The sequence below is a fragment of the Ruditapes philippinarum genome, unplaced genomic scaffold (genome assembly GCF_026571515.1).
Source record: "Ruditapes philippinarum isolate M1 unplaced genomic scaffold, ASM2657151v2 ctg14995_1_1_1_1, whole genome shotgun sequence".
Classification (NCBI taxonomy): Eukaryota; Metazoa; Mollusca; class Bivalvia; order Venerida; family Veneridae; genus Ruditapes; species Ruditapes philippinarum.
The window spans coordinates 1-21918 of NW_026854224.1; the positions used below are offsets into that span (position 1 = coordinate 1).

Below are 21918 nucleotides of genomic sequence, written 5' to 3' on the forward strand. Positions count from 1 at the left end.
TAAGTCGTGGCCACGAGATAATTAAGTCTTGGGAAAGAGATTCTATGTCGTGGCCACGAGTTACTTAGTCGTGGCTACGAGATAAATAACCAATCAGATTACACCATTTGTATGAATTTTTCTAATTAATTAGACATGTTCTATAGTACAAGGATGCCCCTATTTCACCTGCCTGTAAAAGAGCAATTTATACAAGTTATTGATTGGTCAATAATTTTACATTTAGCGTCACTGTGACCCTGATTTTTGATATAATGACCTCGAAATTATTAGGTATCATCTACTGATCAGGTGGAATGATCTCTCTAGGTTATATAAACCATGGCTTATTCATTCTAAATTATTCATAAGACAAGGCTTTTACACAAAGTGTCATGGTTACCTTGACCCTTGACCTCAAACATCCTTTTAGGCTTTCTACAGTCCATGGGCAATGTTTCTACAAAATAAAATAAGCTTATTTCTTCTCAAGTTATTGTTTAAACAAGGTTAACAGTTCGAAGTACGTACAAACTAACCAATTTGATCACAAAATTGTCCCCATAAAGGGCTATAACTTAGTCAAAACTAATGTCTGATATAAGGGCCTTGGAAGGTGACTTTCTAATATGATCCTTAAGACATGAATCAAGTTTAAAGCGAATATCTTCAGTACAGTAAATATCCTCAATTAAGACCACCATCGGGACTGGACCAAAGTGGTCTTAATTGTGGATATTCTTATCATTGCTTACATATTTTATGACCATGGTCTATTTTAGTCATTTTGTATGAACAACCATTATGTATCTTAACCTACAAAAACAATACATGTATATGTTATAATATTTAATCAGATGAGAGCGAAACACTTTTCTGAAAAAAAAATATTCAATTTTCTTTCGTCTGATTTCAATATTAATTATTATATAATATTCATCACCTATCATATAAGAAATTAATTCTTTGCAAAATAATGTGCTGAAATCATTGGTCTCAGTAGTGAGTGTACTGTCAAAGATTAATGCTGCATGTAAAACTTTACACAGAAATTCTTTTAAGTTTAAAAAAACTCATAATATATGTAGTGTATTTTGATTGGTTAATTATCTCGTGCGCACGACTTAGTTATTTTGTTCCCACGACTTAGTTATTTCGTTCCCACGATTTAGTAACTCGTGGCGACGACATAGTATCTCGTGCGCACCACTTAATTATCTCGTGGCCACGAGATACTATGTCGTGGCCACGACATAGTATTTATTGCCCACGACTTAATTATCTGGAAGCAACGACTTCGTATAAAAAACTATGGCCACAACATAGTATCTTGTGTTCACGACATACGAACTAACTATCTCGTGGCCCCGATTTAGTAACCCGTAGCCACGACATTGTATCTCGTGCGCACGAGATAAATAAACACACACACACACACACATGTCACCTTTATGCCACCGTACATTTCTTCTCACTGCTAATGAATATTTAATGCTTGATAGTTAGTCTCTCATTGCACAGCTGTAAGTATTCGTTCTTTGCTCATATCAAAATATTAAATCTTTTAATTTTGCTAATATTTTGTGTTTGTATCTTGTGAATTAACCTCTCTTATTATTTATGTTGTGTGTGTTGTTTTGTATTGACCATGCCAACACACGTTTTTATCCAATGCTTTAGAAATGCAGTGCGTGGTCGTGAATGTTAACTATGTTTTCAAGCGAAATAACATGACTGTACACCGTAAAACAGACGTAGGTCAAAACGGAAGTTATCGCGTAGCATGTTTTTGGATGGGCGAAGCAGCAATCATCAGGAACTTCCGCGAAGGTATAATCTAAAGTTGCCTTATTACGCCAGAAACCAAGAAGAATGTATTTGTTTGTTATGTCCCTAAAAAGTATATACGCCATTCATAAACAGGTATAAACCAAGAATGGCAAAAAAATGACACTGATCCTTTTCACGGCCATAAATCTCTACATATTTTTTGAGATCTTTTATATACGAATTATATTCTTTTAATTTTATAACCGGTCAAACAAAGCCCGGACCCGCAAAGCGTTTGACATAAGACAAAACATGGCGCCCCTATTTAATTCTTTAATTAATCTTATTAATCTTAATAAATTTTTTGATAACAATTATGAACTTTAAGTAATACAAAAAAGAACAAAGCAAAATATGTAAAAATACTTTAAAAAATCAACTTTATTTATGCTCGCTAAACGTTTAAACATATATTTCAATGCATATCAGTCAAAAATGATATAAGAGAAAAGTGTACATAAGTTATAAATATTGTGGTTGATTCTCGAACGTGTGGTAACATAGAATGTATCTATGTACGACACATGAATACTGTACGTAAACAGAATAAAACGTTCCAGAACATAATAATTTGCTACTATTTTAAGAGGACTTGACCGTTTGGCAATGGTTTTTTGTTTACCCCATTCGATCTAAAGGAAACTTACAAACATATTTCTTTTATTTAAGTATTTCGGAATGAATGATTACTTTTAAGAATCAAACAATATTTTTGTTAGTTACAGGCAGCAGAGATATAGCTTTATAAACTCAAAGGATCAAATGACGTAATTTAAACATAAGCAAGGTGAGATTGTGAATTTGGACAGTTACACTTCCTTTCAATGGTATCGTCATATCGAAGGAATGAGAGAAATTCTGAAATACTGGATATAAGTAGAATTTTATAAATACATGTCCGTTACAAAAGGCGTATATACTAGTAAGGGACCTAACAGACAACACATTTTCTTCATCATATTACGGAAACCGTCGAATATTCACGAGAGCAGCGCCGCCTGGTGTAATAATACAAATTGATATTATGCCTTCTTCCACTCGATAACATGCTACGCGAATACGTTCGTTTTGGTTAACGATATAGCAAAATGTTGTTTACGACTTCGCAGTGCAGTTCTAAAAATCATTAATTTAAACATAATTTGACATAGTGGATACACAAACAATAGACACAACATAATTAATAGGCATTGAATAACAACAACTTAACACATCATAATGGCCAGATCTCAAAAGTATTTGTGAAGTTACAAGTAAATATTTTAGTGATTCATAAAATTGGATGCTTTTTAAGTTGGACGTTGCCCCCAACTCTTAACCAAAGTGGTATGCAATGCGGACACTGCTACTAAGATGAGAAGGATAGCACAAGTATTCTTCGAATAGTTTAGCTTAAAAGGTTCACTAGGCTCCAGTTTTGTTTTAAAACAAGTGACATGATATATGAAAAACAAGATCATCAAGGAATGGTAGATTCAATGAACGCAACTCCTACATAACCAAGCAAAACAGGACCGTCGACAAGGAGCCCAATGGTAGGACAGGACACAAGTAGGACAGGGCACAAGGCAAAGCACGGACGGGGCGATCACTTTATTAAAATTCAAAAGGCAATTAAATAATAGGCCTACCAAAGTAAAGGGGTGTAGGGAAGAAAACTTTAGGTCGGGTGAAGGAGGCCAAATATAAAATGAAACAAAACTAGAGGAAAAGGAGATATACTTACTTTAGACGAGAAAATAACAAGAAGGGACACAAAAGTGTCACCAAAGTAGTATGAAAAAAACAAAGACATACATCTGAACATCACAGAGGGGCGCCGCCTTGGAACAGTCAGCAGCATAAGCCATGCTTGGAAGTTTAAATCGGTTAATGGTGAAATGATCAATTATGTGCATATAAAGTAAACCAAATATGACCATAGAAAAGTAATGAAAGAAAGACAGAGCATCCAAATATTCTAAAATTTTGTTCCATTTTTCGCCAAACATAAATTATTTTATTAGAAAGTAATATTTTCCTCAAGAATCAGGGGCGTTTAAAATAAATGTGGTGGGACAGTGCACACATATTATGCAGACTATCAAAAAGAGAAAGAATTGTAAAGATTATTTACGGATAGAATAGTATTCGAATAATCTTACTATGTTATTACAGGGCTGGAACTATAAATTTTTGCAAAATATTTATCATCATTACGAACATAATCAAAGTGAATCATCACAACAATCATCATTGTCATTCAACATCATCACATCCATCATCACCTTCATCGTTAGGATGATGATAATGGTGGTGTTATAATGCCCTAATTAAATTGATGATGATGGGGTTGTTGTTGTACTGACGTACCTATTTTATATGGAGAGCTATATCCGTCTTGACGTACGAGTATACAGTTTGTTAAAAGCTATGTGCTTTGCAATTGTAATAATGTTTTAACGAATAAAGCTGTCCGGAGAGCTATATTTGCCGAGATCTATATGCGGCGTAACAATGTCATTGTTCTTACCCCGACAGACTGTATGCTAATTGGAGTGCGGGTAAATAGGAACGAATGAAACAAGACAATGTCCTGATTCTACAGTCTGGCCAAACTATGTCTGTTATGCTTCGCTAACTGATACGGGCAGTTTGTGCTATCAATAGACATGTGAACCTGTTTAAAACACGCACATACATGTATCAGTTTTTCTGTACATGTATTTTAATACAACGGCATTTATAAAATTGAATACTTTTTGAGTCTTGGAATAATTGTATTATTGGTTTACTTTTCAGGCATTTAATGAAAGAGGCCTCAGACCAACTGCCAGGTAAGTATTCTATGCCCACCTTTTTGATTTCTCTAAAATATGTCGTGTAAAAACGGTTCTTCAGAAATAAATGATATCAATGTTAGGTCAATACATAACGGAAGTTTTTATAGTATTGTTTATCATTTTCACAAATTGATACCTTTTGGATTTTAAACAGTACAGTAAGATCGTAATTGTGCAGCGTTGTCTTCAAAGACGTATCTCATCATTTCATCATTATAATTATAAGTTAATTTTATTATTATAATTTACTTGTACCTTATAAGTTATATTTGATCCTTTATACTGTGCTTTCAAAGTAAAGAGCGAGTACCGAAATCCTTAATCTCATTCTGTTTCAAAGTGTTTCATATTACTTGCCTTATATTTGACTTGAAAAAAAACTTCAAATAAATATGTTTATCATGACTTGCTTAAAATGAAGCCCTTATATAAGAAAAGGATGTATTTTATTTTTTTCATTTTCAAAGGTCCGAGTTCAAGCGGATGATGATGATGATGATGTACTGATGATGACAGTGATTATGATGATGATGAATATTATCCTTTAGTTTTCTTTTTAAATATTATTGTGTAAATCATTTTGTTAGAAATAATATGAAAACAAAACGTTTAAGTTGTTAACATCTAGTGGTGTTTCTCGTTCAGATCTGTATATAGCACTACAAGTTAAGCTTATGTCTAATCATCTATTGATTATTTTCAGAAACCAAGGTGGGTCAAATCAGTCATTAACGACAGCCTCAAATGGGTAAATATACTTATGTTGATCGTTCGAAAGTAACACAAAATTTCATATATATGTATGTATTCCATTTGAGTGAAAATATCGATGTAAATTGCATAATATGATTCATTATGTTTGACTTAACCCTTATTAAATAGTAACACATACAAGAATAATTGTGTCGCATGGCATAACAATGTATAAAGTAAGAATTAGACATATCATCATACGTTATGGCAGGTGAAAAGAGTTCACCAATTGACACAAAAGGTTGTTCAAACCTCAACGGTTTTTAACAAACGTTTATATTATACTATTAGATTATCATTGTATCTTAATTTGACACTTGTCTTTAGTTCAATTGGATATTCTCGGCTTTCTTGAGAGTGATCCGTTCTGTTAAATCTGCGAGAAACAAATCACGAATTTCTCGCAATGACTCTTTTGTTATATACTTCTTCGAATAAAACAGTAATGTTGCCCCTTTACAACACTGATTTATTGCTTTAAATGTTAAACAAGTAGTTATATTGCAAATATATGTTCAGATACTTAGGGAAATGTTACAGTTATTTTACACTGAAAACAAGATACGCCATAGAAAAGTTTTGTTAATGAAGTATGTGTATTTAAAATGATCTGATGGACATTTTTTTTTCTCTCAATCAAGAAAAATTTCGTAAACTTTAACATGTTTTCAGGTTAATTTGTTGTAAATTTGATAATATTTACATATATGTGGATGATTATGAATAATAATATGCCCACAATATGCGGCATGTAGTAATCGTACTGTCCGTCCGTCCGTCCGATTATCTTGTCAGCGCTTCATTACCAAAACCGATGAAGGATTTCAGTGAAACTTCACAGGACTGTTTGTCACAAAAAATAGGGAAATACAGAATCCCTAAAGAAAACCCAACACGACAACATTGAAAATGTTGCAGACTTGGTTTGATTGAGTCTGTTCATTGACGGTACTGGAAAGTGCAAGTTACCGTCCACGCCCCCTAGCACCGTTGTGCATACTCTCTTGATATTCCGCTTGAATTTTTTGGCACAATTATGGCCGAGTTGTGCATAGTATCTTGATTTTCAACATGAATTGTTTGACACAGTTATGAGCACTTAATGGTCAATTTTCGAGTAAAATAAGCTTGTCCGCAATTATAATCAAAACCGATGGGAGGATTTCTGTAAAACTTCACAGGATTGTTTATCACCAAACTTAGCTGTGCATACTCTCTTGACATTCTGCTCGATTTGTTTGGCCCCTTTATGGTCAAAATTCGAGAAAAATAAGCTTGTCCACGCTTCATCTCCAAAACAGCTGGGGTAATTTTAGTGAAACTTCACCAAGCCTAGTTGTGCATAGAATCTTGATTTTTTAGTAAATTAACTTTCAAATTGTTAAAACCACTTGGGATATTTCAGTGGACATTTATAAAATTGCATGGTGTAATGATTTTCAAAGTCTAGTTGTGCATTGTTCCATATATTCTGTGCTTGATTTTTTTGCACAGTTATGGGCCCTTGATGATGATTTTTTAGTGAAATTTCTTTAGACTTTTTCTCCTACCCTTATAATGAAATTTGAATTAAATTTTAGAATTGATATTTTTCAAAGGCGGTCGGGCGTATTTAACCAGTATGTTTGCATATATTGCGGATTTTATACTTCCTTTCAGGGGTATAAGTCACTTATCAGTGACAGCTCCTTTGAATTGACGATTTTATAAAAATGTGACTGAATGAGCTGAAACAGCAAATTCAGAAAGATGAATACAACGATAAGGCATTTGATATAAAACCTAGTGGAAATTCAGAGTCAGCAAAAGTGTCTGTCATATTAAAGGAAATTGCACTATCATTCAAAGTAAAAGTCAATGCCAAAGATAAAGCTCAAAGTTACTTACATGTTAAGGTTTTCAAAAATATTTTAAAAGCTAGAATGATACCAATTTAGAAATGACTTGCACTGTTGCTTTAAGCTTTGTCATTGTGTAATATCTATAAAGCTTGCAATAAATATATATCTAAACATTCATTGACCTATAAGTATTTGAATTTTGTATTATATAAGATCATGTTATTATTTCATGCATATTTTAATACGAAACGATTTTGTTTGACTTATTACGTAACGTTTGTTATTAATCCAATATTGCTTAAAATGACTTAGGAAACCTCATTTCATCCACAGGTTGCATAAAATGCATTTAAGGATTTACTCTAATGGCAATCGAATAACACATTAAAGATTTTGTGATAAAATATGTTTTATTTGACACGAGGCTAAAATTATTTTAAGTGCAATGAATTTGGCAAGCACTATTTGAATATAAATATTTCATTGGCGGTAGTTCATTTAGTATGTCACACTTATTTCATTTTCAGATAAACCCAGCTTAAAGAGTGATCATTTATTATTTACTTTCTGAAGATGAGTAGAAAAGGTCTTAAAAATGCACAAATAATTTGTTTAGAGGATGCTAGATGTCATAATGTTAAACAACTAAAGAAAATTGCTTTTAACATTTGCGGTAGTTTCCAAATTCAAAGATTACCATTTTTTTGTTTGAATGTTGAATCGTGCTTAATTCTACCGACCGATGCAAAGAGAGGGGTGTAAACTTACACTTTTACAGTACCGTCCAGGAACAGACTCAATCAAACCGATCCTGCAACATTTTCAATTTTGTCGTTTTGTACGTTCTTAAGTTTTTCTCTATTTTAGATAATTTGTTTAGAGCATGTTAGATTCAAATATATTAAAAATCTTATGAAAAGGCGCTGAACCTGCAGTAATGTGTCGTAAATGTAGCCTAATGTAAATACATTATTTACCAATTGCAACAGAAGCAAAAAAAAATTAAAATTTTCACAACAAAGTAACTTTTGGAAACTGTAACCACATTACACTGACATAGAAATAATTTTAGAAAGAATCATTGCATTTCGTCGGCTCAGTGGGCTTTAAATACGAAAAAAGAAACATTGACATAAAAACACGTAACTAAGGTAATTATGACATTGGAACTGGGTCGCATTACGTTACTACATAAGTTCTTCTGTGTAATCAAATTAAATGATATATAGCAGCTTTTTTCATGTTCACTCCGAAATAGCGTATCAAATGTCAATAAAAATCTTTACGAAGCTCGTTGAGTATTTTATATTTGAACTATGTTGTCCATGACTTATAGGGACTTATAGTGTTTTTAAGGGAGTCTATGTATCGCTTGATTTAAATGTTTAAAATTTAACACTACAGGGACTTACGTTCTCAAAGAGAAAAATTATATTCGATGCTACAGGAAGCTTGTGACGATTTGCCGCCGACTGATTCACCAGAGGGTACGACATCCCCAGGAGGTGCTCGCAAACAAGAATCTCCAGAAGAAGGTCAAATATCAACTGCTATTGTTAATGCAGAAAAGTAAGTTCTATTTGTTGTGATTTAAAACTTTGTATTTGTAATGAGTGTATTTGAATAATTCAAACGTTTTTATTTTTCTTGAGAAGTTTAGTATATGATGATTTCAGTTTTATAAAAGAATCTTTCTATGTAAGAGAATTAAAAATGCAATTGACTGATTAATTGCTGATAAATAACATTCCATAACTTACCTTTAAATATAATAAAAACTGATTTTGATGTCATCAACATAATTATCTGAAGTCAGTTACTCATTATCACTGTAAAAATGAAAAATCAACAGGAATCAAGAAAATGGATCACAATAGATCAGTCCTACAAATAACAAAATAAATCTCAAGTATTAAATTTGTTTACAGCAAAATACATTCATTGGCTTTGAAATTTGTAGATAGTTTCGCTTATTCTATCTTACATTCATGTGCACTCTTTATTTCCGCTTTTTACGTTTCAGGGTTGGATAATAATAATTGATTGATAATCATTTTTGTCTTCTGGTTTTATTTTTCAGATTGATTAAAATGGTTTCAGCGACACGGTAAATAAATGTTTTATACAAATTATTTATACTTCTCAAAGTTAAGCAAAACGGATTGGGGAAAAATATTGGTTTCTTTTACTGATTTGAGAGAGTTAACGATTTAAGAAAAACCATATTTGTATTTTACATTTTCAGCGGGACAAAGGGTATTAACAAAAAGGCAGAACAACAAAAACAAGAAAAACATAAACAAGATGAATTGCAAAAGGCAGAACAACAGTGGAAATCAAAGTAATTTCAAAATGACGTTAAGTGCTTTTTACTTCAAAATAATAAGAACTCCAAATATCAATTTAACACATATATAACAAGATTATACTATAATGAAATAGATATTAAGATACAAATATGTGCAGAAATGGACAGAACATTAAAAATGAAAAAAAAACAACATTTATTTTATTATAAAATTATGATATGAGTCTTTTAAGTCAGGTTATTATCTTTGATATAATAACATTAATTTCAGGCAAAAAGTTTTTTGTGATTTGCGAAACATTTTATTATTACAGATTTAGTGACGTTATAAACTGGCTCAATAAGTTGGTTAAGCAAATTGATGACAGCAAATATGACGAGAAAGATTTTACAAAATCGAAAAATATAGCAGGAAGTCACGAGGAAGTTAATAAATGCAATGCTATCATTCTGGATTGTTGTAGAAAGCTGAAAAATGAAAATGATAGTAAAACGAGGTAAGAATATTATTTATTTAATATTACATGTAATTATACTATTTAAATTTACTTTTATAATGTTTACCCACCTTACGCCAATAAAGAAGTACATGCTATCGAATACTGTGCTTATATTTCTTAAAAAGACAAAGTTTAATTGCCCCTACCTAAGACATATACATACAAAAGCGATGTTAATTCTGATATAATGTACTCGTACATACATTTAACGATTTTTATTAAAATGTATGATTGATCGTTATTTGAATAATATGTTTAAACAAGAAAGCTATGATGACACTGGTTCGCTGACATAAGACATATTTCAAGAAAAGGTCAATATTCTGCAACACCTGTAAATAGACTCCTATTACTCTTGTTTACTAATACGTATTTTAAAGAGTACTCAACATACCTTTATGTTTGACTGCTTATAATAAATAAATCAACTGCATATTACATATTTCATAGACATGGACAAATTGTGAGCTATGAGAAAATTGTACGTATTTTTATAATGTATTAAAAATAAGTGACCCCGAGGCTGGATTCTTTTTACCCAGGCGGCATGATTTATATAACTTTTGTATAGGACTTCAAATACATGCAACATGCCAGATTCTAACCTCTGGGCATTATAGTTTCAAACAAGGAGACATGTGTTTCATATTTACATGTATTTCTAAATAAACTAAGTGAACCCCGGGGCTAGGTCAATTTGACCCAATGGAAATGGCTTTTATTACTGAAGACCAGAATGTGATGCAACATGCCAAATATTTATACTCTGAGTGTAAGGGTGTCAGCAATGCTAAATGCTAAACAAAAGTTCTGAGCTGGTAGCTTTCCACAAGAAGATTTAATTGTATGTTTCTATGTAAGTCAATATAAATTACTTGACCCAAGTAGCGGGACAAATTTGGACACCCGAGGTAGGCTTTCTATAATTTTCAAACTACCACAAGGTGAAGCCACATACCAAATTTGTCTAATTTCTGGACATTTTAAGCTTGATTATACGTAGACTAGCCCAAACTATTGTACTCATGTTGGCGTCGGTCTCTGTGTCGCCATCACACTTTGGTTTTTTTCCCGTAAAAGTTTGTATTTCAAAAACTACTGAGACTGAGGGATTGGTTGAAACGTCTTACAAATGTTCTCTGTGATTATCTAACATGATGGGTTCACATCCCATTACTCCCTTTTACAGAGTTGTGCCCCATTCTTTCACTGATTAGTATTTCGTTTAAAGATGTTTGTTTTATGTTGTTTGTTAGTTTCTTTAAATGTCAAAAGAAACTAATTCTCTATATAAGAAGTTAATTTAAATGTTAAAGGGATGCCACTGGTGTTTTTTTGACGGTACTGGAAAAAAAATCTGATATTATTGTTCCAATTGATGAAGGTCTAGACAATTACGTAGTAACTCCTGTGCAAAATTTCAGATCATACGCTCACTCCATTTTTCCAGAACAACAATTTTAATTGGGCAAACTATTTTTACTCAAATCAGAATAACAAAAGCACAAAAGTACAATATTAAATTTATGTCTAAGGATTTGTTTCTTAATTATCTTTTGCATGATATCTATCATTCATATTTGTTTTTTTTAAACTATGATAAATACTTGTTGTATGAAAGTGACACTACAACTGCATTTCTGAAAAATATTTGATTAAATGATGCGACGAATTAAACATTTCAACATTTTATCGTTTGGTTTTGTGTATTCGAAATATTTTAAAGTTGCAACATTATTAAAAGAATTTGTTTTGTACCCCAGCTACTAAGTTATATGCAAAAAAGTAATTAGGTCCCATTGAGTTTTCCACTTTGGATCCAAGCTTCATAATTTATGAACTACTTAAAGTTGACCGCATAGAAATGCTGATCACCTCTGAGCAAAAACAAACAAATCTCAGAACTGTTTATGTTAACTTAAATTTCTCAATTTAGCAGTTGCAAACGAAAAATCCTTTAAAGAAAAACCAAGGCTTATTTACATTAAAACATTTAACCTGTCAGACGTCTGTTTATTGCAGAAACTTTCATATGTCGGCCACTAAAGCAGAGATGTAGATAATATTGTTATATATGTCTCTGACTAAAGCCCCGATCTTTTGTGATGTGCATGCCATTGTAAGACAAGCGTCTCCATGTTCAAATCACTCGTTTACTCAGACCGTACATGTCTTAATCCAGGATAACCTGACTGATTGTCCGACTGACCGATAACGACACAGGATAGGTTAGCAACTTATACATGACCCGGATGGCCATCAATAATTGCCGATTTAAACGGGATGGCGCTAATAATAGAAGAATGCATCTAATTGTAAAGCAGATTATGACTGCGTCATAGAAAACGCGCTTTGCATTTTTATTGCGTCAAAAACGCAAGAAACGCAGAGTAGTGGAAACACCGACTTAATATGATTAACTTATTGTTATGTTTTGCCTGCAAGGTTGATTTGAAAGAAATATTTTGAAATATTCAGCAGAAAATTAATAATGATTTTATTATCGACACTCGTTTGCCTCGCTTCATCGAACTGATTCAGTAATTGCCCAACAAATGGAAGATCATCTTCAGATATATTTAAGACATTGCACTGTATCTGACAAAATAAAAAAAAAAGATGATTATCTTTTGTAACAATTTTCAATCATGTATTCGGTATGATGAAAATGGAACTTTAAAGGTTTTAATAAATTCAGACATATCAGGATAAGATATTAATTGCTGTATGTTTATAGGGTAGCTCTATCAAAACTCCAAAACGGCATTTATTGCATTAAGATTATGGAAAATGGAAAATCCATAGAAAGCAATAAAACATCTTTATATTACGAAAACTGCAGACTCGGTTCGCTTGAGTCTATTCATTAGGATCATGAAAACGTGGCGCATTTCTCGCGTCTTCTAGCACCGGCTCAAGCAGTATTATATTTATTCGTTTATATAAACTACTTGAATCAATGATCACATAAACAATGCTATGAATACTTCGGTTAACAAAAAGTACTGAAGGCGTTTTCGCCTCCTAAAAACATCATGCCCTTCTTCTTAAATATTACAATTTTCCATTGTATCCAATTTTAAGCATTTTTGTCTCTTAATATTTCATCTATGGTATGGAAGGAATGGAAAGGAAAATTTTCATGTCATTTTAATTAATCTTAATCGTACCATGTTTAATCTTGCTTTAAGTATCGAAACAGAAGTAGCATCGTTACTGGAGGATATTAAAGCATGGGGTGATACCAAACCTCCCAAAAAAGCAAACGTAAATACATGCAAAGTGGTCGAATCTCTTCGTGATAGTCGCTCGAAGCTTCGTGAAAGAATACTTGAATTTAAAAGGTAATACTGTTAGTCAGTAATATTATATATCATGTAACATATTGTGGTCTATAAATAACCTTTTTTTTCAAAATGTGTAAACGTAAAACGATTAATTTATTGTTTTGTTTTGCCTGCAAGGGTAATTTGAAAGAAAATTTTGAAATATTCAGCAGAAAATAAATATTGATTTAAAACTGAGACTCGTTCGATTGACCAACAAATGGAAGAACATCTTCGGATACATGTAAGACATTGTGCTATATCTTACAAAATAAAAAAGATGATTATCTTTCTGTAACAGTTTTCAGTCATGTATTCTGTATGATGAAATTTGAATTTTAACGGTTATTATAAAAAAATCAACATGTTAGGATACGATATTTATTTCTGTTAAGTACGTACAATGTTTATAGTTTAGCTCTATCAAAACTGCAAATTGGTATTTATGGCATTTAGATTATGGAAAGGGGAATATCCATCGGAAACTCTGCAGACTCGGTTCGTTTGAGTCTGTTCATTAGGATAATGAAAATATGGCACATTTCTTGCGCCCTATAGCACCGGCTTAAGAAATATATTTCGGTTTACAAAAAGTACTGAAGGCGTTTTCGCCACCCCCTCCCCCCCAAAAAAAAACACACAAAAAAAAAAACGTCGTGCCCTTTTTCTTTAATATTAGAATTTTCCAATAGTTCAATTTTAAGCATTTTGTCTCTAATTATTTTATCTATGGTATGGAAGGCATGAAAAGGAATATTTTCATGTCATTTTAATTAATCTTAATCGTACCATGTCCAATCTTTCTTTAAGTATCGAAACCGAAGTAGCATCATTACTTGAGGATATTAAAGCATGGGATGATACCAAACCTCCCAAGAAAGCAAACGGAAATGCAAGCACAGTGGTCGAAGCTCTTCGTGATAGTCGCTCGAAGCTTCGCGAAAGAATACTTGAATTTAAAAGGTAAAACTGTTAGTCAGTAATATCTTATATCATGTAACATATTGTAGTCTTTAAATAACCTTTTTTTATTTTTCAAAATGTGTAAACGAAAAACTTTTTATTTACTGTTGTGTTTTGCCTGCAAGGGTAATTTGAAAGAACTAGTTGGAAATAATTAGCAAAAATAAATATTGATTTTATTATCGAGACTCGTTTGCTTCGATTCATCGAATTGTTTCAGTGATTGCCCTACAAATGGGCTCAGAACCTATTCAGATACATGTTAGACATCGTGCTATATCTGACAAAATAAAACGAAAGATGATTATTATTATGGAAATTTAAAAGTTTTAATAAATTCAGATATGTCTGAATAAGATCACTTATTGCTGTAAAGTACGTACAATGTTTATAGGATAGCTCTATCAAAACTGCAGAATGGCATCTATGGCATAAAGATTATGGAAAATGGAAGATCCATCGGAAGCAATAAACTATCAAAATTACAGAAAAACTGCAGACTAAATTGTTTGAGCCTGTTCATTAAGATAATGAAACCGTGACACAATTCTCACGCCCACTAACACCGGCTTAAGCAGTATTGTATTCAATCTCTGGAATCAACGATCACATAAAAATGCTACGAATACTTTGGTCCATTCTTATGTAAAGAGAATTTATTAACTATGTTTTACAACCCTGGTAAATCGGTTGGAAAAGGCAAAAAGGTCACTGTTACTAAAAATAGAAAATAGGTTTAAGGTCAATATCTAGTGTTTGGAATGCGATATTGCAATGAAACTTTGTTTAAAACAGAATTATATAAATAACTCGCCTGAGATTGCCTTTGAACGTTACTAAAAGTAGAGAATTAAATATTTTAATGAAACTTGAAATAAAACAAGTAACATTATATTAAATCCTTTAATATAATAGATTTTAAGCCCCCTCGGTTCCAGTTCAGGGTCACTGTTACTTAAAATAAAAATCAATTTCCAGTCAATAACTGTATTTTTAAATGAGGCCTTTTTATTCAACTTGAAATATAGCTTTGGATTGCTTTTGAGTCCTATAGGACCAAGGTCAATATCACTGTAACTAAAAGTAGAAAATTGGTGTCAGGTTGATAAATATAGTTAAGTGTGAGGTATTAAAAGAAACTTGTGACTTTGTGTATAGTAAGCTGATGTGAATTCATTGCTTGGGATTGCTTTAGCCCCCGCATCTCCCTCCACCAGGATCAAGATCAACATGATATTAATTATTTCATCGGCTTTGTTAAAAACTGCATGCATATTTCTTTTGCTAATTCATTATTTATTATATACATTACGCACATTTACATTGAATTTTGCTTGTATATATAGTTTCATTGTTACTTAATTACAGAATTCAAACTATGCAACAAATATTTCTACAAAGGTGATAATTGAAAGCCTGGTTTCTTGGCATTGCCATATTCTGTGTAACAATTTATTACACTACTTCATTTATGATACAGGTTGTAATGTACATCATGTTAAAATGAATTTGTGAATGTTATGCATTTTGATTTATTCTATAAACAATTAGTATATCAATTTATATTTTCAAGTGCCAATAAAGAAATGAAATTATTATTGAACGAAATTAAAGAATGGAATGATATCAAAACTATCAATGAAGCTAAAGAAGATTGTAAAGATAAAGTTGTAAAAGAATTTCGAGAAGGTCGTTTGCAGGTTCATAAATGGAAAAAAGAGTTTAAAAGGTAAAACAATTTTCATTTTCTGTAGAAGTTGGTAATCAGCCGCTAATAAATGAATGTAAGAGAATGTATAAGCCTCTCTAAAGGTTAAATCGAACATTTGCGCAATTAAAACAGCAAAGTCTTGTGTGATTTAACTTAATGTTCGTACAGAGAAACTACATTTTCTTTCAAATAGCTTATATGGCAGAGCTTGTTATGTCAGCAAATTCAGCCAATACCATGAGCATACTGAACATTTTCCATTTAATATTTTTTTACGATTATCAGAAGGGGCAACTTTTGCTTTAATAGTATTATATTTGTGGGTCAGTAAAGTTTGCAAATAATATGACTGTTTTATTATTATTATTATTATTATTATTATTATTATCACTATTATTATTATTAATATTATTATTATAATTAATATTATTATTATTATTATTATTATTATTATTTTATGGCATGACCAAAAGTTATTTTTCAATTTATCATTTCCAACATTATATTTAAAAAGAACAAGAGAACATTACGTAAAATTTGTAACATAGATTCCTAATTAAGAAGAAAAAACAAATTGTGTATATTTTTTGTTTCATTCTAACAATAAAAAAACAAAGCAATAGTTTAATAGTTTAACAGTCACTGATAGTTTAATTGTCGATATGATTATCTATGATTTTGAAAGCGCAAAAGAAGAAGTTGATTGTCTTACAAAGGACCTAAAGTCATGGTTTGAAGTGAAAGCTATAGACGGAGAAATAGATTCTGACTGTGAATTAGCAAGATTAATTCGTTCAAATCGTTCCACAATTTTTGAAAAAAAGAAAGAGCTTCAAAGGTAATTCATTTTTATATCTCATTTGCCCATAAATAGATGCGTTCAGTTTTATATGTCTTTTTGCCAATTTGAATGTCAGGACTTGTCATGACCTATTCTAACACGCTTCACACGTTTACCGTTTTCAGACAGATAGGGCAAGCAAGTTCATTATTACACAACATAAAAGAAATGCTTACACGTCATTCATACGTCAGATATTAAGTCAGTAACACTTATGACGTCTTTATTTTATGTATTTTTTAGAAAAAAGCATCTATTTATTTCTTTGAAGTGACATTCTAGAAATCGAATACTTTTCATATATCTTTGTTCTGAATTGCTTAAATGGCATGAAAGGATATTACACGTATGCGTAGAAAATGAAGTTGTTGTGTCGAAGCATTTGAAACGACAGAAAATATGTGGTTAGTGCCTTCCAAAAATGTCATAACGTTTATTTTGAATTTTATGATTTTCCAATGTTTCCAATTATAAGCATTTTGTTTGTTAGAATATTTCGTATGATAGAGAAAGCATTGAAAGGCATATTTTCATTTAAAGCATAGTGAAATTTGAATTATTTTAAAAAGTATCATGTTCAATCTTATTTTAAGTATCCAATCGGAAGTAAACTCTTTCCTGGAGGATATTGATAGATGGGATGATACCAAACCTCTAAACAAAGCAAACAAAAATCAATGCAAAGTGGTCATAGCTCTCCGTGAAAGTCGCTCGAAGCTTCGCGAAAGAAAACTTGAATTTAAAAGGTAATACTGTAAGTCAGTAATTATATCATATATACAAATTGTGGTCCATAATTAACTTTTTTTTTAATTGAAATGGACTTTAGTAGTTAATTTATTTCCTTAATCTTGGAATGTTTCAGCTAAATACTTCGGTTTTTTAGATCATTTTCATATCTTAATGAACAAATTCTTGATAATTAAAATGCAAATTAACGTATCAATTATTTGACCTCCATAACATACTTCATTTAGAAAATATGTTTTGATTTTTGTGCATTGAGGTTGATAACACACGACTGCATGTTCCCGAATATTGTAAGCCTGAGTGAATAGAGACAAACATGTGCTGAAAGACCTACCATGTAATATAATACCACAATGTATATAATTCAATGCTAACATGGAATTACCAGTTCACATGTCATATGACGTCAGGAAAACTACTTCGCTCAATGTTTTTTTTATCATATTCAAATTAAGTCTCTATTTATAAGCATTTAAGAATAGAAATACCTATAAAAAAAATTCTGCTTTAAATCTTAATAACACAAGGTTTATGGTTCACATACTTCGTTATGTATATTTCGTGTGACGTTTATGACTTTCTTGTTCGAGCAAACTTGTTTGTTGATCTTTTTTTACTTGCTGCACCGAGAATACATGCATATAATCTGTTTACTAAATTAGTCAAGACATAATGTTTAAGAAATCATATAACATAATTTTTACCAATGTTATACATGTACAGTGGACATGACAAAGTGGGTATCGCGCGGAAGGATAAACAAAGTCAAGACCAAGTGGTTAAAGAAATGTGGAGACTGATAAGCCCTTCATCAGGCAAAGCTAACTCAGACGGATATGAAATCGGAACAGCTTTGATAGAGATAAAACAATACGTATCAGATGCGCAAATACGTCTTGCTGAATTCAACGAGTAAGCTTTTCTTACCATTTCACTAAGGTCAGACATTCCAAGTGTTATAACAAGCATGATAAGCTGATGTCTTTCGACATTTCGGTGGCACAATAGTAATTTTCCTTGATATAGTCGTATGAAACTGATTTGTAACAAATGAGTTTAAATGTTTTGAATAAGTTTGAATAATATATTGCTTTTACATAAAATGCCGATTTTGCGAAATTTTGGGCTAGCGAAAATGTTTTAGTTTGCAGAACCAGTCACAATTCCAAATCATGTTTTGATTCCGTTCGTTCACGACAAATAACATGTAATGAAAATTTGCATTACTTTGGTCTATTCGAGTATATTTGACAATCAATATGATACTTTTTATATTACACGTGTCAAGGTGGTATATTCTTTATCATAACCTTTACTTTGATTGGTATTTCAGTAGGCTAAAATTCCTGTTAACTTAATTTGAAGTGGGGTTGTTGTTTCAAACTAAATAGGGACAACCTCATTATTTTCTTTCTTTAAACATTATATTTAGATCTCTCAGGTCATTCTAGAAAGGGTTATTTTAGATATTTATAGGTAAATAAGGCTTAATAACAAATATGGTACAATATGTACCAGATATTCAGAAAGTTTCATTTAATCAAAACTTGATGGTGGGGTAATTGACATGATCAGCCTTTATCCTTTTGTGGAATGATCAGCAAACTTTGAAAAGAGTCCTGAATTTATTAGATTTTAGCAATATTTTCAATTACACTGCTCTTAACAGTTTACGATAAAATGTAATGTAATGATATGAGTAAGGAAACATTTTTATGCATATTTCAAACATTATGACTAGAAACAATCATTTAGCTTGTACTCTTTGTTAGATTCTTGCTTAAATGTCATCAAACGATATTAAGCGTATACGTATATAATGCAGTTGTTTGATCGAAGCATTGGAAACAACGGCAAATAAGAAGGCGTTATCACCTTCCAAAAAGGTCATAATCTTTATTTTAAATATTTTGATTTTCCAATGTTTCTAAATTTAAGCATTTTGTTTGTCAGAATTTAATCTATGATAAAGAAAGCATTCAAAGGCATACTTTTATTTTATGCGTATTGTTATTTGAATTTATCTAAACCGTATCGTGTCCAATTTTGCTTAAAGTATCGAAACAGAAGTAAATTCTTTACTGGAGGAGATTAATAGATGGGATGATACCAAACCTCTAAACAAAGCAAACAACAATCAATGCAGGGTGGTCATAGCTCTCCGTGAAAGTCGTTCGAAGCTTCGTGAAAGAATACTTGAATTTAAAAGGTAATACTGTAAGTCAGTAATATTTTATATCATGAAATACATTGTGGTCTATAACTAACTTTTTTTATTTTTCAAAAAGTTAAATAGACTTTGTAGTAAGTTGATTCTTATTCATGTTACTGGTATGTTCAAGCTTAATACGTCATTTTTATATCTCAAAGAACAAATGTTTAATCATTGAAAGGCCAGTTGCCTTTTTGATTAAATAACTGCTCAATTGAACTCCATAACATACTATATTTAGAAAATATATCCTGATTTTAAGTACATTGAGTATAATACAACACGGTAACATTATCACGAATGTTTGTAATTGCAAAAATGTGCCGAATAACCTACCGTGCAATATTGTAGCAAGATGCACTCAAAAACAAGATATATATCAATTCCAACGTGAAAGTTGAATGAATCAGTGTTTGACTATATGGTATTCCTGTCTGCAACAAAACTGTCTCTAGAATTACCATTTACAAATGCTTTCCATAATCTAGTTCTTGATTGGGTAAGTTATATGGGACATATCCAGATTCCGAGATAAACATGGACTTGAGTAGAACTTTCGACCTTCCGTAAACCAGCTGGATAGCGTTCAAACATAATAATGAATTTAAAGACCCTATCGGGATACGAACCCAAGGCGGTGAGGGTAATGAAATATTGTTTGACGTCAACTAGGACATATATGCCCCACACGGCAAATCAGAATAAATACTAACGCATCATATGACGTCAGATACAACGTCAATAAACTAATGACGTCAGGTAAACTACTTCCCTGTCCGATATATCTTAACATATTTGAATTCTCTATCTTAATAAAATGTTGTAATGGAAATATCTGTTATATTTTCTTGCTTTGAACTTTAATAATGCACTGTTTATCTTTCAAATTAACAGGTATATGTCTTCTTACGTTTATTACTTTCTTGCACGAGCAAAAAATGATCTGTTGATCTTTTTTGAGTTATTAACTGATTAAACTAGATTACTCATGATACTATGTCTAAGAGGATTAACAATATTATACAGTGGACAACATGACAAAGAAGAACTTGCGCGGAACGAGAAACGTAGTCAAGAGCAAGTGATCATGATTCAAGAAATATTGACAATTATTGGGTCTACATCGAGCAAAGTTATCTCGGGAGGAGATGAAATCGGAACAGGTTTGACAGTGATTAAAAAGTACGTGTCTAATGCGCAAGGACGTTTAGCTGAATTCAACAAGTAAGCTTCTTTCTGACCAGATCACCTTGGTCAGTCATTCCAAGTATTATCACAAGCATAATTAGCGGATGTCCTTTGACTTTTCGATGGTGTAGCAGTAATTTTAGTCGATTGTTACCAAATCGGTCTTAAATAAAGTCGTATGCGACTTATTTTTAACACACGAGTTTAGAAAGTAGAGGATAAGGAACGAGTGTAGGCTCGAAACTGAATTTATTGCATAAGTTTGAAAAAAAAATTGTTTTACATGAAATACTCATTTTGCAAATGTTTGCATCACAGTGCAAATCCCTGATATGCATTTAATGGAATTTTGTATTATCTTGAGTCTGTTCGAGTAAACATTGATTAACGTTACTATCCTAAGCATTGTAGTTCGGGCATTTTTGAAATAAAATGTCACCAAAAGATAAAATATCACCACAGGCTCGTACACTTATATGGAATAAGATGAATAATATAAATGCTATTATATCCTGTCCGACGAAAAGACATTTAAATAAAGTTTTTACAGTGTTTATCATGCTGTTATTTAAAACCATTGAAACGCTTTGTTTTGTTAATACTGACTTAAATTATAAAAAAAACCCTGTTTATTGGATGCAAGTTGATCTGTTGGTTGCGAATAGAACAATCGTACGCTTGGTTAGTTTTCCTTAGCCTGCAATCGATTGCTGCACAATATATCATAGAAAATTATGTCAATAAAAAGAGACAAAAACAGAAGACCATATCTCGGTTATCTACGGAATTCCATTAAAAGAGCCTACTGTTTACTGGACAACTGCCTAATGCCTACTGTCAGCTGCATAGCTGCTTAATGCCAACTGTAAACTGTCAACTGCTTAATGCCAAAAT

General features: G+C 31.7%; 1 protein-coding gene across 1 annotated transcript; it reads left to right on the forward strand.

Moving 5' to 3' along the window:
- The first annotated feature begins 4292 nt into the window (after positions 1–4292).
- LOC132739473 (uncharacterized) lies at positions 4293–21143 on the forward strand. Its single transcript, XM_060727189.1, has 15 exons — positions 4293–4352; positions 4591–4625; positions 5335–5379; positions 8630–8794; positions 9306–9332; positions 9471–9566; positions 9848–10030; positions 13225–13377; positions 14170–14322; positions 15896–16051; positions 16719–16871; positions 17468–17620; positions 18348–18536; positions 19681–19833; positions 20863–21143. The coding sequence occupies exons 1-15, from the start codon at positions 4293–4295 to the stop codon at positions 21062–21064; spliced, it is 1923 nt and encodes a 640-aa protein (XP_060583172.1). The 3' UTR covers positions 21065–21143.
- The last annotated feature ends 775 nt before the right edge of the window (positions 21144–21918 follow it).

Excerpts from the sequence above, each read along its gene's own strand:
- LOC132739473 (XM_060727189.1), top strand. The coding sequence starts at position 4,293 with ATGCGGCGTAACAATGTCATTGTTCTTACCCCGACAGACTGTATGCTA. Across the intron at positions 5,380-8,629 it reads TTAACGACAGCCTCAAATGG|GGACTTACGTTCTCAAAGAG; the intron begins GTAAATATACTT and ends TTAACACTACAG. Across the intron at positions 9,333-9,470 it reads AAAATGGTTTCAGCGACACG|CGGGACAAAGGGTATTAACA; the intron begins GTAAATAAATGT and ends TTACATTTTCAG.